We start from the raw sequence: 16195 nt of genomic DNA, 5'->3' as shown, positions 1-16195 counted from the left end.
TACTCTATCTCCCTTGCAATAAAGGCCAACATTCCATTTGCTTACCTGAAGAACTGTGGAATCTTATGGCTTAAGCTACGTTCATAAAACCTCTTGAGCAATTTGGTTGATTTTTGTCTACTTAACAATTTGGGGTTGGTAGCTTTGGGGCAGGGCAGGGGTGATGGAATAGTAATTTGATAGCTCGGTTTTCTGTTGCCTAACTCGTTTCTCATTGGTACTTACTGATGGAATTGCATTGCTTTTGATTTGTTCACATTTAGTCATTGGATATTTGACTGGTAACTTAACAGATAAGTACTTATTTTAGCCAATCCTTTTACAAAACTTAACAAAGCTACTTTCCAAAAGTAGAACGCCACACAAAAACTATGATCATCACAAATGTGTTAAGTCATATTTGCTCCATTTGTTTACTTGGAGTATCCTCTTCAATGTTATCAGGAGGATTTTTGTAAAGCATAATGATAGACCTGTGAAATCTTCATACATTGTGCAATAAAGTTATGAAAAACATCCAGCTATAGAATTAGATTTGAGATTTTTCCCTTCTAAACTTGGATTTTGTGACGAGGATATGTTAAACTGTATAACAAAAGAATTAAGTACTGGAGATACCTCACTTTGGGAGAAATTTAGGGTAATAAATATAGAGACATCGCACAAGAAGTCTTTTGGCATGACTTTAAAGCATATTGACTAAATGCAACTTTCCTAAAATGTATTGGTACCCATACGTGAAATGTACTGTGACAGTACTGCTCTTGTTTAAGATATTTTAGCTGTGTCATATCGTTTATGGGGACCGTGTAAGTAGCATTCCTCATTCATGATACCCGTGAACAGATCTGCATGTGGTCATATGAAAGGGCATTCAACACAAAAGGTCTGCTTCCAAGCTGCCTCTAGCTAATTGCTAAAGTAACAATAGATGATTTAGAGATATTGATAATTAAGGTGTTTCCCCTTTACAATATTGGGCCCAAGTTTCCACACGCGTCTAGAACGGCGCAGTCCCGACCTGGACGCCCGTTTTTCGCGCCACAAAGTGCGCCTAAAAAAAATCCTCCGTATTCTCCACCTCCCTGCAGGTCCTCTGGCCCTCGGCGCAGCCAGCACGAGCTGTGGGGGGGCGGAGCCAGGTCCCTGCGCTGAAAACAGTGCCGGGACCTCTGCACATGCGCGCTACAGTGGGCACGCAAGTGCAGTAGCTCCAGGCGCCGAGCTGTGTGGGAGGGGCCCGAAGCACGCAGCCCCTAGCCCTGGCCGAATGGCTTCACTGGGGCTGCGTGAATAAGGCTCCTCCCACGGCCAGCTCCTGCTTCCCCCCCCCCCCCCCCGACCAGATCCGACACCTGCCTCCGGACCAGACCCGACACTCGCTCCCCGCCCCTGCCTCCGGACCCGACCCGACCTGCGCTCCTGTTCCCGCTCTCTTCCTCCCCCCACCCCCCCCTCCCCCCCCCCCCCGGACTGGACCCGACTCGCGCTCCTGTTCCCGACTGGACCCGACCCGACCCGCGCTCCTGTTCCCGTTCCCCGACTGGACCCGACCCGCGCTCCTGTTCCCGTTCCGTTCCCCCCCCCCCCCCCCCGCCCCCCCGACTGGACCCGACCCGCGCTCCTGTTCCCGCCCCCCGACTGGACCCGACCTGACCCGAACCCCCACTGGACCCGACCCGACTCCCGCTCCCGGACTGGATCCGACCTGACCTCCCCCTCTCCCCCTCACTCTCCCTCTCTTTCCCCCCCCCCCCCCCCCCCCCCCCCGACCCGAACCGAACCTCCCCGACCCGACCCAACCCAACGCCACCTACCTGTAAATCTGGTGCTGGGGACGGGCCCTGCCCGAAGTCTCGGGCCGGCCCGTTCAGCCTTCGGTCCCGAAAGGCCTGCCTGAAGCACTTTCACACAGGTAGGAAGATGGTTTATTTAATCTTTTCTTTGCTTATAAATGTTTATTCAGGTTGGATTTATTTGTATAATATTTGTAGAAGCATAAATAAGGATTTTTTATAGAATTTAATGACTTCCTTTCCCCCCCCCCCCCCCCACCTCGTTCTGGACGCCTAATTTGTAACCTGCGCCTGATTTTTTAATGTGTAGAACAGGTTTTTTCAGTTCTACAAAAATCTTCACTTGCTCCATTCTACTTTAGTTTGGAGTACGTTTTCACTGTGGAAACTTTCAAATCAGGCGTCAGTGGCCGGACACGCCCCCTTTTGAAGAAAAAATTCTGTTCCAAAGTAGAACTGTTCTACCTGACTAGAACTGCAGAAAGAAAAATGTGGAGATTTGCGATTTCTAAGATAGTCCGTTCTCCACCAGTTGCTCCTAAAAAATCAGGCGCAAATCATGTGGAAACTTGGGCCCATTGTGTGGCAATTCAGCAGAATACCCTTTTACGTCACCAACACCTCAAAATGCTGTTCTAGTCCTAATTGTGAAAAGACTCATTAGCTCACTACATCTTTTCAATACTTGCTGGTTACAATTTGCCACTTCTACAGTGGTTCTCAACTGGGGCTCTGCGACCCCTTAGGAGTCCGCAAAAAGATTTCAAGGGAATGCCATAGAATGGCCGGTTTCTCGGGGTGGGGCTTATCTGGGAAAGTCCACGGCTAGGGGCAAGCCCTTTGTCGGGTTGAGGGAACGATCACTCGGCAGAGCAGCTCAGCGGCCTGTGGGACAATGTCTGGTAGATGCAGGCTGGGTCAGTGGCGGGGATAGTGGTTGGACAGTGCGGGTTTGGCTCGGGTGTGAGGGTCCCTGTCTGCCCTGGGTCAGCTGACTCGTTTCATTGAGCTGGACATTGGTTACTGAGTCTGGTCCCAGGCCCCGGCTTGGTAATCCCTAAAACAGTTACTAGGAGGCACCGCTCGGCAATGCAGTTGCTCCTTGACTTGTCTGTAGATGCCGGGCCCACAGCGTTTCCAGAACCTTCTGTGCCCAGTAACTGAATGTATGACTGGAACTCTGAACCGACCATGTCTCAGACTCTGGGACAAACCGTTCTCTCCCCACCCACATCCATACTTTTTATATTGCGTTGTGCTATAGGGGGTCTGCGGAATTTTTATAACATGGGGGTGGGCGGCTGCCTCAGAAGCAAAAAGGTTGAGAACCCCTGGTGTAGGCCATCATCATCAAGTCCTTTGGTCCATGTGGTTTTGAAATCCGTTGAACCCAAGAGTGAGAAATGGGATTTTATCTGCAACTGTGATAGTGTTATGGTATTGTACCACTTTAGGATGCTGAATTTGCTAATAATGTGTACAGTTTAACTTATCTCAAAATGGACTGTTTACATTGATACCCGGCATGTACAAGACTAAAATAACTAATGTGAGAAGTAGGATGCGCTCAGTCCAGTCTACATATATTCAAAATGCATTTTTTCTTCATGTATGTAAATTAAAGGCCACTTGTATTCATTTATGCATCATTTTTTCCCTTTCATATCCTGCTGGGGAAGAAACAGTGATCAGATCACAGTAAAAACATTAAACCAAAGCTGAAACAATATGGTGAGCCTCTTTACTGTTGTTTCAGGTTCATTTGAGCATCTTAAACTGGAGACAAAATTATTTTAAAATCTGCAACAAATGCTAACCACTTAGGTTAACAGTCTGTTAATCAGAAGATAATGGCTTGGCTTTGATAAGAATACATTGCTTATGCAAAATGATTTGGAACATTTCCATTCAGAACAAGCAGATATACTTGCAACTCATTACATAGAGAACAATAAATACCAGGGATTGATTGGAAGATATTAGTCGGCTGGAAAGGGTTAAAAATAATACCCTAAGTCACAAAAGTGAAATAATCTGTTTTATAACTGTAAGCTGAATCATACCATATATATGTGCTGTTTTTCAAAATGTATTTTGCCAGGATGAGAATTTTTTTGGTTTCATTTTTCCTCTTGCGATTGAATGTCACGGGCCAAATGATGGCTAATCCCAATCCATCCAGTTGATTTGTGATGTCCTCATTGAAGCTTTAATGACTGTGATGTAATCACTGCATATTTATAGAGAGATCTGGCTGCAGATTAATGTATAATGTTTGATTGTATTTCCTTCAAAACATTTGTACTATTGCAATTAACAGAACTGCAGATTTTTCAAACAAAAATGTAACCTGTTTGTAGGCAATTATTTGAATCCACCCCATAAAGTTTAATACTAGTGGTTTACAGTGATGGTTGATTTATTTCAGAACATGGTATTGAAGAGATGAAAAAGCTTCTGCTACTTCTACTAGGCTGTGCCGTTCAGGTTGGTGATGCTCATGTTCTTTTTTTTTTTTAAAAACACATTTTTTAAAGAAACAAATTTATTTTAAAATTTGTTTTAAAAGTTTAATATCCTTTTGTTCTTGCCATTCTCCAATAGTGCTATAGTGAATTCTGTTCCTGGTCTGTTCTGCTATGGAAAGTTTGAAAACCGCAATGCACTTTTAGGATATATTGATGTTATCAGAACATCCCTGGCATTACTTTTTCTGCTCACTATTTAAGGCGAGCCACACGTGTTGAAAACTCCGTTTTTGTTTCAATCTCCTGCCAACCTTTCCGTTGGTAACGACATAGCCAAATTATTTTTGTCCTTTCCATTTATGCAACTTCAAAAACTGCACAAGTGGACATTCATCATGGTGGATGGTCATGACCACTGCCTCTCCAGCAAATGTGGCATGTAAAATGTACCCGTGAGATTTTGTTTTACTGAGATTCACTGGGGCCATCTCCAGTCATTTCATGTGTCCAATAAAATGTAAGAACAGCAAAGCATCATCACGGACTGATACTAAGTGAAACAGCATAGTGCTGCCTAATATGCCAGTCCAACACATATGAAGTTTGATGTAAGCCCCAATGTGTGCTTGGGACCGCCATCGCTGACTTAACTATATGATGACAACACCCAGCTCTATATCTCTGCCATCACTCTTGATTTCTCAATTACTTCTGTGTTGTCAAAATCCTTGTCCGACATTAAGATGTGGATGAGCCAGTATCATCTACAGCTGCACATTGGGAAAACCAAAGCATGCCATCTTCAGCTGCTGCCAGAAACTCCATACCTTTTCCTCCAATTACAACCTTTCCCCCAGCTGCTTGCTGAAACTGAACATGCTGGTGTAAATCCGTGATGCTCTGAGCTTCAAACTTCATATCTTATCCATCACCAAGACCAGTTGCTTTCAACTCTGTAATGCTACCATTTCTGCTCTTGTCACCTTCTTACTAATGCTGAAACCTTTATTTGTGCTTTCATTACTTCCAGGCTCAACTTCTCCAATGTTCTCCTCCCAAGCTCCATGCTACACAAACTCATCCAAAACTGCCACTGACATCCTGTCTAGCACTATATCCCACTTGCCATCACCCCTATCCTCACCTACTTTTATTGAATCCCTGGTCCACAATGCATCAAATTCAAAATTATTGTTGTCAATTACAAGCCCCTCAATAGTCTATAACCCCATCCTACCTGTGTAAGTTCCTCCAATCCATGCTTTTGGCCCTTCAACGTTGGCTTGCTTGTGCATGGCCTCTCCCTTTGCACCACTTTCGATGGCAGAGACTTCAGTCATCTCAGCCCTTCTCTCTTCCTAAACCCTCCCGCTTTGCTACTTTTTCTCTCTGCCTTTAAAAGCCTCCTTAACTAATTATTTCTACCATGCTTTTGGTTATCTCTCTCAACTCTTCTTCTGCTTGCTGTCTATTCCTCCTTTTATAAAGGGCCTTTCCCATGTTAAAAGCATTATATAAATGTAAGTTGTTGATGCTGGTCAGCGAGCTAATTTGCTTCCAGTCACTATCAAGTCTTGTGCTGCAAGTAATGCTCCACCTCTGCTGATCGGAAAGGATTGCCAGGGCTCCTTTGTTGGTTTACCCTACATATTTTATCTGAAATGAGGATGAAAGAGTTCTCATTTGGTACCAGCTAGATATTTTAATCTTCTGAGGTGCAAGACCTTTTCAAGTGTTTCAGTTGGAGGACGACCTCTGCAGTTTTACAGTAATGATCCTTGCCTCTGTTTTACTGGTCTTTTTCTAGCATTCTCTTGCTGTGCTTTGGAGTTCTTATGGAATGTTCAGTTACCCGGAGATTCTCTACCTGCAGAGGGAGAGAGAAAGGCACACTAATGGCACCTTTGCTCAAGTGGCAGCCGCTCATGAGGAGTGGGTCTGACTCTTCCTTCGTTTGTCAACCTACTGCCTTCATCCCTGCAGACTTAACTGCTCTAAAAACCTCTGTTGAAGACAAGAAGATTTCCTTGCAGTCATCCCTACCTCCATAAAGCAAGTGGACATCAGATTATTATTATTGAGAATGAGCGGAATGATCCTGAGTCTCAACCTGAAGCTGGGCTCAGTCAATCTGAATGTTTTATTTCCAATATACCCAGAACCTGAATGAGGCCACTTTTGACGACCTCGTTCTTGTGAATCCGTTGCTCCAAATTTCGTAAAGACTGATTTCTCAAATTTTTGGTCACTTCTTATCTCTTAAAGGAAGATGGATTTAATGGTCATAACTACTTTGATTTATTCCAGTGTGAAAGAAAAGAAGAATTTATCGAGAGGATCAAAAATCTTGATTTTGATACAAAAGCTGCTGTTGCAATTCACATTCAAGAGGTATGTTCCAAAAATACAGAACAATATTTTTATAATAACTTGGGAACTAGATATCTCGGGCTGAATTTTAGGCTTTGCTGATTTCGGGGCGGTAAAGTTTGCGCCCGGCAACAATTGGAACCTCAGTCATCAAAATTGGGCAGCTGGGCCCTGAGTGTGGGGCGGAGCGCTGAGGGAGGCATTGTACACCTCAAGGTGCTAGGCTGGCTGAGCATGGGAAAATCCCGAGCTAAAGAGCCGGCCCGGGAGCGCTCGAAGAGAGGCCTGAGGAGGAAAAAAAAAACACCAAAAACATTCCCAATCCATAGCCCACGCCACCACAACATAAATCGCGAAAATAAATAATAGAAAAAACAAACGCATTTACCCGAGATGGATATTGCTTACCTCACTGCAGCCGGTATAGTTGGACCGCCTGTTTTTTCACGTGGTCCCAGCAGGGTATGTTGTGGGACATATGGGTCGACTGGGAGTCCAGAAGCGAGCCGGTGTCGCAACCAGAGGCGTTGTACACCGGCTCAACTCTTCGGGATGGTACTGCTCCGTACCCCCACAAAACTGGCCCTGAAAATCCCCGATGGGATCTGGAAGTTGTCTGCCCACCCAGAAGAGCTCACCGTCGCCATTGCCACCCCTCCGGGGTGAAAACAGAGGCGGACATCGCCGGAAAATCCAGCCCCTAGTGTTTTGTATGGATGTTTGATGAGAACATGAACATTCTAACACTGATTTTCCCCTCCTCCTCCTCAACCCTTGGTTACCCCCCACCCCAAACACTTGTAGAGGCTGCAAATGCTCTCTCACAAAATATAGTCACTCTGGTGAGCTACGGGAGTGTTGCCTGCTGTTTTGGATCTGTACCCTATCATTGAGAAGAGAGGACTAGGAAATTTGGGAGTGGCGGGGTGGAGAGCAGAATACATATGATTTAATTGGTTGTTATAGGGCACTAGAATTGCTATATTGATTTGACAATTCACAAAGATGAGCACTTGGCATGGCTGTCCACCAATCTGGCTTGATGGTGCATGTCCTCTGATTCCCATCACCAGCCAGGGGAAACAAACTCTCAACCTCAACCCTGTCAGTCCCTCTCAGAATCTTGAACGTTTCAATGAGATCACCTCCTTTTCTTCTAAACTCAGGAAGGTATAGGCCCATTCTACTCAATCGCTCCTCATAAGACAACCCTCTCATCCCAGTGATTAGTCAAGTGAACCGCCTCGAAGGTAAGTATGTCCTTCCTCCGATAAGGAGACCAAAATTGCACAGTATTCCAGGTGTGGTCTCACCAAAGCCTTGTACAACTGTAGTAAGACTTCTTTACTCTTGTATTCCAACACCCTTGCAATAAAGACCAACATGCCAGTTGCTTGCTGTATCTGCTTGTTGACTTTCTCAGTTTCCTGTACAATGACACCTAAATCTCTCTCAATGCGAACATTTAATAGTTTCTCACAATTTAAAAAATATTCTGTTTTTCTATTCTTCCTCTCACATCTCCATCCACCACCTTATTTTCTTTGTGTCATCCTCACAGCTTACTTTCCCACCTAGCTTTGTATCATCAGCAAACTTGGATACATTGTACTAGGTCCCTTCATTTAATTCATTAATATAGATTGTAAATAGCTGAGGTCCGTGCATTGATCCTTGCAGAACCCCTCTAGAATGACTTGGGGCTGTCTTTATGCTTTGAAAAAGGTTCATTGTCTCTCTGTTAAGGCTCATTCACCCATTTATCTTTCTGACCTGGTGTGACTTGGAGTTACTCTTTTGCTTTTGTTCAGTCTCAATACTCTTGCTGTTAAATTTGGGGGTCTAAGTGTTGTCTCCTTGAGGCAAGGAAATAATGGCATTGCAGCTGGAGGGATCACTTGAGAGCTGAGTGCACATCCTTTAAAGTGACAGACAACCAAAAATCCAGCGTCCAGAGGGGGCGTTAATGGGAGCATAAGAGGTTACCGACCGGAGCGCAGCGTTTAACACCCTGACCGAAAATTTATTAGAAACTCACCGGGGGCACAAACCAGCTTGGCTGCTGCTGTTCACCCCAATCATGACGTATTCCTGGTGCAACGCCCACACTTGCGGCCCGGTCATAAAATTAGGCACGGCCGCCAAGAACAACGTGTAGAAAAACAGTCGGTACAGGCTTACAGAGTCGTTGACTGGTGGCTACTTAAAGGGATGAGGAAGCACTTCCCTTGGAGGTCATTGTCAGTGCAAGGTTTATACAGACCACGGTGTTTGAGCCACTGAGTTTGCAGTGGCAGACAGGCATAACAGTACAGGTTGAAAACCAGTGATTTTGAAAACTTTAATGGGTGCATTACTATGCCTCGCCTTTAAGACTTGGCTGTTGCCGGGGTCTGATTCGAAGTTCCGTGCATGCGCAATGGGTCCACCAAATTTACCGACCAAATTTTTGTTATCGCCCGCCCCCCGCCAAAGCTCTGATGTGCAAAGGCTGATGTAACGCCCCTGTCAGTTCCTCGCCCGATTCTGAAGAATTTCTGGGTGAAGGGTGAAAACTTTTTCAAGGCGCTAAAATTACCACTCCGTCTGGGTTACCGAATTTGGCGTGACCAAATTTCTTCTTCATTGTGCCTTACATGTCTTCACCCCCTCCACGAGTTATGACCATAATTGTATTTATATGTGAAAGACTACCTAATCTGATACTACATTAGGGATATTCCATTGGTACAATGCAAAATCAATAAAAGGTGTGAAAATCTCAATGCTCAAATGAATTTTAAAGAACTTTTATTAAAAAATCCTTAATTTCAAACATGCTGGCCATGAAATTTGGTACCTTTAACGCTGGCTATTAAGGCCAGTTTCGGCAAAGAACTTCCGGTGCGGGTCGTAGCGGCTGCCATATTGGGCAGGTTGGTAGCGCGGCCATTACTTGCATTTGCCAGAAGAACGGTAATGAGGGAGATCATAACGTCAATCAACGTGCAATGCTGATTTGACATATGACCTGCTATTTTCGACGTTGCTGCTCTAATGTACACCCTCTCCAAAGATGGACCCCAGATGTGCTACTTACTGGTTCCTGTACAGTTTATTTGAGTAGTGGCTTGGTGTAAGACATTAAAAAAGTGTTCAGGGACTGCAGCTGGAGCAAGGCATTTGCACTTAAAGGAAGTCCTCTGAGAACATCACTTGTTCCCAGTCCAGGGGGTTTCTAGTTGCAGTCCCCCTTGGGCTGCAGCATGACATGGAGATGTAGCAGAGGCAAGAGGAGGCGGAAGCAGAGGATAAGGAAGCGGAAGGAAGGCGGCAACCCAGACAGCCCCTTTCTGGCCGGGATATCTGGGGTTGAAATATTTGCCTCTAGTACCAGTGAACACAACCCCAATTTCCCTTTCAATGTTAGTCCCACACGTTAACTTCCCTCTGTTACTGACCATCACACCATCCTCTTGGCTACAATGCTGAAATAAAAGCCACCACAAAGCAAACTTTCCAATCCAACTTCCCCCATATATGCATCCAATATTACATAAAATCAACTAATCACCCTTGTGCATTCCCTTAGTGACTGTCTTGCATGTACATTTGCCTATCATAGTGCTCCCAGTCAGTGCTACCCCAGTGGCTGCAGCATAGCTGGTGGAAGGCTACTGACTTTGTCGGGGAGACTGTAGATGGTCTTGCAAGACTACCTCGAGGAGCTGGTGGCTGGGAGTGTGAAATCGAGTGACAGTGGTTCTTCTTCACTCTCCTCTCTTGTTCAACCACTGGCTGGGCAGGCTGGATTTCTTGAATGTCTGAAATGAGAAAGACACAAGGGTGGACTTGTGGTGAAGGGAGGGGAGAAATCCATGCTAACTGTCCTTGATTAATCCGTGCCTTTCTAAATGAGGTGCATGCTCGTTAATCATCATTTAGAAAGGCACGGATTAATCAAGTACAGTTAGCATGGATTTGTTAAGGGTAGGACGTGTCTGACTAACTTGATTTAATTTTGAGGCGGGTCGATGAGGGTAGCTCATTTGATATAGTCTGCATGGATTTTAGCAAGGCATTTGATAAGGTCTCACATGGCAGACTGCTCAGAAATGTAAAAGCCCATGGGATCCGAGTGAAAGTGGCAAGTTGGATCCAAAATTGGTTCAGTAGCAGGAAGCAAAGGGTAATGGTCGACGGGTGTTTTTCTGACTGGAAGGCTGTTTCCAGTGGAATTCCAAAGGGCTCAGTACCAGGTCCCTTGTATTTTGTGGAATATATCAATGATTTAGACTTCAATGTATGGGGCATGATTAAGAAGTTTGCAGTTGATATAAAAATTGGCCATGTGGTTGATAGTGAGGAAGAAAACTGTACACTGCAGGAAGATATCAATGGACTGTTGAGGTAAGTGGCAAATGGAATTCAATCCAAAGAAACTTAAAAAAAAAAAATTAAAAAAAATTGTTCCAGGATGTGGGCGTCGTTGACCAGGCCAGCATTTATTGTCCATCCCTAATTGCCTTGAGAAGATGCTGGTGAGCCGCCGCCTTGAACCGCTGCAGTTCTTGTGGTGAAGGTACTCCCACAGTGCTGTTAAGGTGGGTGTTCCAGAACATTGATCCAGCGACGATGAAGGACCGACAATATATTTTCAAGTCTGGATGGTGTGTAACTTGGAGGGGAACGTGCAGGTAATGGTGCTCCCATGCGTCTGCTGCCTTGTCCTTCAAGGTGGTAGACATTGTGGGTTTGGGAGGTGCTGCCAAAGAAGCCATGGTGAGTTGTTGCAGTGCATCTTATAGATGGTACACACTGCAGCCATAGTGTGCCGATGGTAGAGGTAGTGAATGTTGAAGGTGGTGGATGGGGGTGCCAATCAAGCTGGCTGCTTTGTCCTGGATGGTGTCGAGCTTCTTGAGTGTTGTTGGAGCTGCACTCATCCAGGCAAGTGGAGAGTATTCCATCACACTCCTGACTTGTGCCTTGTAGATGGTGGAAAGGCTTTGAGGAGTCAGGAGGTGAGACACTCGTTGCAGAATACCTAGCTTCTGACCTGCTCTTGTAGCCACAGTATTTATGTGGCTTGTTCAGTTAATTTTCTGGTCAATGGTGACCCCCAGGATTTTGACAGTGGGAGATTCGGTGCTGGTAACGCTGTTGGATATTAAGGGGCAGTGGTTAGACTCTCGCTTGTTGGAGATGGTCATTGCCTGGCACTTGTGTGTTGCGAATGTTACTCATCAGCCCAAGCCTGAATGCCATCCAGATCTTGCTGCACGCAGGCATGGACTGCTTCATTTTCTGAGGAGTTGCGATTGGAACCGAACACTGTACAATCATCAGCGAATATCCCCACTTCTGACTTTATGATGGAGGGAAGGTCATTGATGAAGCAGCTGAAGATGGTTGGGCCTAGGACACTGCCCAGAGGAACTCTTGCAGCAATGTCCTGGGGCTGGGATGATCGACCTCCAACAAGCACAACCATCTTCCTTTATGCTAGGTCATCATCATCATAGGCAGTCCCTCGAAGCGAGGATGACTTGCTTCCACGCCAAAAAGGAATGAATTCACAGTTGTTTCAATGAAGGATCCAATATTCCAGATCCTGAACTACATCTTAGAGGGTGGAAGATGCCTGTGCTTGGATTTTTTTTAACATGCGGTGGCCATTGCACACCTGCCACCACACGGACTTGACAGGGCTAGGCCTTGGTCCAGTGGCAAGGATTACCCAAGACGACTGGAGACCAGCTCTGCTGCACGGACCGAACGTGCACACATATAGCAGTGTGAGCTGGCTCGTGCTGCCCCTGGTCCCTCGTCTCTTCTGGGCCCCAGACTCTAGCCTCTCCTGGGCCCCGGTCACTCCCTTATACAAACTCTTGCTGCTCCTTTGCCCCTCCTGCTATGCCTGCCCGCACTGCAATCAGCGACCGGACTTTGCAGCCGTCGCCCTCCTGCAGTGGTATGCTACCGCACGCTGTTCCGTCTGATGGCCCCGGCCTGCTGACGGTCTTGCAGGCCGGGACCACATGCTAGGTATGACTCCAGTGTTACACTAGTATGTACAGCAGGCACCTCAAAACGCTGGAGAAGTACCACCACGCTGCCTCTGCTAGATCCTGCAAATCTATTGGCAGGATAGGCACACCAACATCAGTGTTCTCGCTCAGGCTAGCATCGAAACATTGACCACGCTCGATCAGCTCTGTTGGGCAGGCCACATCGTCAGCATGCCTGACATGAGACTCCCGAATCAAGCGCTGTACTCGAAGCTTCGATACCTAGGTGGGCAGAGGAAACGCTTCAAGGACACCCTCAAAGCCTTGAAAAAGTGCAACATCCCCACCGACACCTGGGAATCTCTGGCCCAAGAACGCCCAAAGTGGAGGAAAAGCATCCAGGAAGGCATTGATCATCTCTAGTCTATTTGCTGAGAGCAAGCTAAAGCCGTGTGGCAACCCAGGCACCCCACCCACCTGTTCCTCCAACCACGTTCTGCCCCACCTGTGACAGACTGTAGGTCACACATTGGACTATTCAGTCACCTGAGAACTCATTATTAGCATGGAAGCAAGTCATCCTGGACCCCGAGGAACTGCCGAAGAAGAAGATGACTTCAGCCAGTGGAGAGTTTTCCCCCTGATTTCCATTGACTTCAATTGTACTAAGGCTCCTTGATGCCACACTCTGTCAAATGCTGCCTTTGATGTCAAGGGCAGTCACTCTCGTCTCACCTCTGGAATTCAGCTCTTTTATCCATATTTGGACCAAGGCTGTAATGAGGTTTGAAGCCGAGTGGTCTTGGCGGAACCCAAACTGAGCATTGGTGAGCAGGTTATTGGTGAGTAAGTGCTGTTTGATAGCACTGTCGATGACCCCTTCCATCACTTTGCTGATGATTGAGATTAGACTGATGGGGCGATAATTGACCAGATTGGATTTGTCCTTTTTGTGAACAGGACATACCTGGGCAGTTTGCCACATTGTCGGGTAGATGCCAGTGTTGTAGCTGTACTAGAACAGCTTGGCTAGTGGTGTGGCTAGTTCTGGAGCTAGTCTTCAGCACGCCAGCCGGGATGTTGTCAGGACCCATAGCCTTTGCTGTATCCAGTGTGCTCAGCCGCTTCTTGATATCATGTGGAGTGAATCAAATTGGCTGAAGTCTGGCTTCAGTGATGGTGGGGACCTCAGGAGGAGGCTGATATGGATCATCCGCCTGCCACATCTGGCTGAAGATGGTTGCAAACGCTTCAGCTTTGTCTTTTGCACTCGTGCTGGGGTCAGTCGTCATTGAAGATGGGGATATTCATGGAGCATCCTCCTCCTGTTAGTTGTTTAATGGTCCACCACCATTCGCGACTGGATGTGGCAGGACTGCAGAGCTTTGATCTGATTCGTTGATTGTGGGATCGCATAGCCCTGTTTATAGCATGCTACTTCCGCTTTTTAGCATGCATGTAGGTCTGTGTTGCAGCTTGCCCAGGTTGGCACCTCATTTTTAGGTACCCCTGGTTCAGCTCCTGGCATGCTCTTCTACACTCCTCATTGAACCAGGGTTGGTCCCCTGGCTTGATTGTAATGGTAGAGGAAGGGATATGCCGGGCCATGAGGTTACAGATTGTGGTGGGATACAATTCTACTGCTGCTGATGGCCCACAGCGCCTCATGGATGCCCAATTTTGAGCTGCTAGATCTGTTCTGAATCTATCCCATTTAACACGGTGGTAGTGCCACACAACACGATAGAGGGTGTCCTTAGTGTGAAGATGGGACTTTGTCTCCACAATGACTGACTGTCCAGTGGTTACTGCTACTAATGCTGCCATGGACAGCTGCATCTATGACAGGTAGATTGGTGAGGACAAGGTCAAGTAGGTTTTTCCCCTTGTGTTCATCATTACTATACCCGGGTGTGTGCTGTGCAGATCCAAGATGAACGTCTCCCTGCCCTTTTTGGGTAGCACTATGCGGTTATCCCACAACAGGCAGTCAGCCTGAATGGACAGCTTGTCCTTTCGCCACTGGAACGGCTTGATTAGCTCTTGCATTTCAACGGGGATGCTGGCCCAGTTCCCATGCAGTACAGTTTTTTTACTGGTGACAGCAGAGGATCTTGGCTGGTCCAAGTCCTAATCTGGCGGGCCGTGACAGGTGATTTATCATTTTCAAACGCTTCCATGACCATCAACAAGTCTGCGGGCTGCGCCACCATCAACAAGTTTTCAGGCTGCGCCATTTCCACCCCCATGGTGGGCAATGGTAGCCGACTGAGAGCATCCGCACAGTTCTTGGTGCCTGGCCTGTGGCGGATGGTATAGTTATACGCTGATAGCGCGAGTGCCCACCTTTGTATGCGGACTGAGGGATTACTGTTTATCCCCTTGTTTTCAGCGAACAGGGATATGAGGGGCTTGTGATTGGTTTCCAGCTCATATTTGAGACCAAACAGGTACTGATGCATTTTCTTTACCCCGAACACACACGCTAATGCCTCTTTCTCAATCATGCTGTAGGCCCTCTCGGCCTTAGACAAGATCCTGGAGGCATAGGCGACAGGTTGCAACTTCCCCGCAGCGTTAGCTTGTTGTAATACACACCCGACTCCGTACGACGACGCATCACATGCTAGCACAAGTCTTTTACACGGGTTATACAATACAAGCAGCTTGTTGGAGCATAAAATGTTTCTGGCTTTCTCAAAAGCAATTACTTGGTTTTTTTCCCCATACCCAGTTCTCACTTTTACGCAATAACACATGTAGGGGCTCTAAGAGGATGCTTAACCCCGGTAGGAAGTTACCAAAACAGTTGACTCCCAGGAAAGACAGCAGCTCCGTGACGTTCTGTGGCCTGGGCGCATTCCTGATGGCCTCTGTCTTGGCATCTGTGGGCCAAATGCCATCCGCCGCGATCTTTCTACCCAAAAATTCCACTTCTGTTGCCATGAAGACGCATTTTGACCTCTTCAGCCGCAGCCCTACGTGATCCAGTCGCTGGAGGACCTCCTCCAGGTTTTGTAGGTGCTCGACGGTGTCCCGACCGTGACCAATATGTCGTCCTGAAAAACCGCCGTGCGTGGTACCGACTTGAGTAGGCTCTCCATGTTTCTCTGGAAGATCGCTGCAGCCGACTGAATTCCAAACAGGCATCTGTTGTAGATGAACAGTCCCTTGTGCGTGTTGATGCAGGTGAGGCCCTTCGAAGACTTCCTCCAGCTCCTGCGTCATGTAGGCCGAATTCAGATCGAGCTTGGCGAACGTCTTGCCTCCTGCCAGCATCGCAAATAGGTCGTCTGCCTTAGGTAGCGGGTATTGGTCCTGTAGCGAGAAACGATTAATAGTTACTTTATAATCGCCGCAAATCCTGACCGTGCCATCACTTTTGAGTACTAGAACAATCGGGCTGGCCCACTCGCTGAATTCCACTGGGGAGATGATGCCCTCGCGTTGCAGCCTGTCCAGCTCGATTTCCACCCTCTCCCTCATGTCAGGTACCACTCGTGCCTTGTGGTGGATGGGTCGTGGCTCTGGGACCAAGTGGATCCGCACCTTCACCCCGGAACAGTTTCTA

At 46.9% G+C, this 16195-nt stretch overlaps 1 protein-coding gene across 10 annotated transcripts in view; it reads left to right on the top strand.

Annotated features, from left to right (window-relative positions):
- The window catches only part of LOC139273137 (girdin-like), a 375708-nt gene that overhangs the window by 142358 nt on the left and 217155 nt on the right, over positions 1-16195 (top strand). For all 10 annotated transcript variants that reach the window (XM_070889592.1, XM_070889593.1, XM_070889591.1 and 7 more), the window contains 2 exons: positions 4225-4283; positions 6572-6655. In XM_070889592.1, coding sequence (XP_070745693.1) covers positions 4225-4283; positions 6572-6655 — 143 coding nt within the window. The remainder of the gene's footprint in view (positions 1-4224; positions 4284-6571; positions 6656-16195) is intronic.

The sequence above is a fragment of the Pristiophorus japonicus genome, chromosome 9, assembly GCF_044704955.1.
Source record: "Pristiophorus japonicus isolate sPriJap1 chromosome 9, sPriJap1.hap1, whole genome shotgun sequence".
NCBI lineage: Eukaryota > Metazoa > Chordata > Chondrichthyes > Pristiophoridae > Pristiophorus > Pristiophorus japonicus.
The sequence above is the reverse complement of the archived record's forward strand: the minus strand, read 5'-3'. Positions and strand labels throughout refer to the sequence as shown.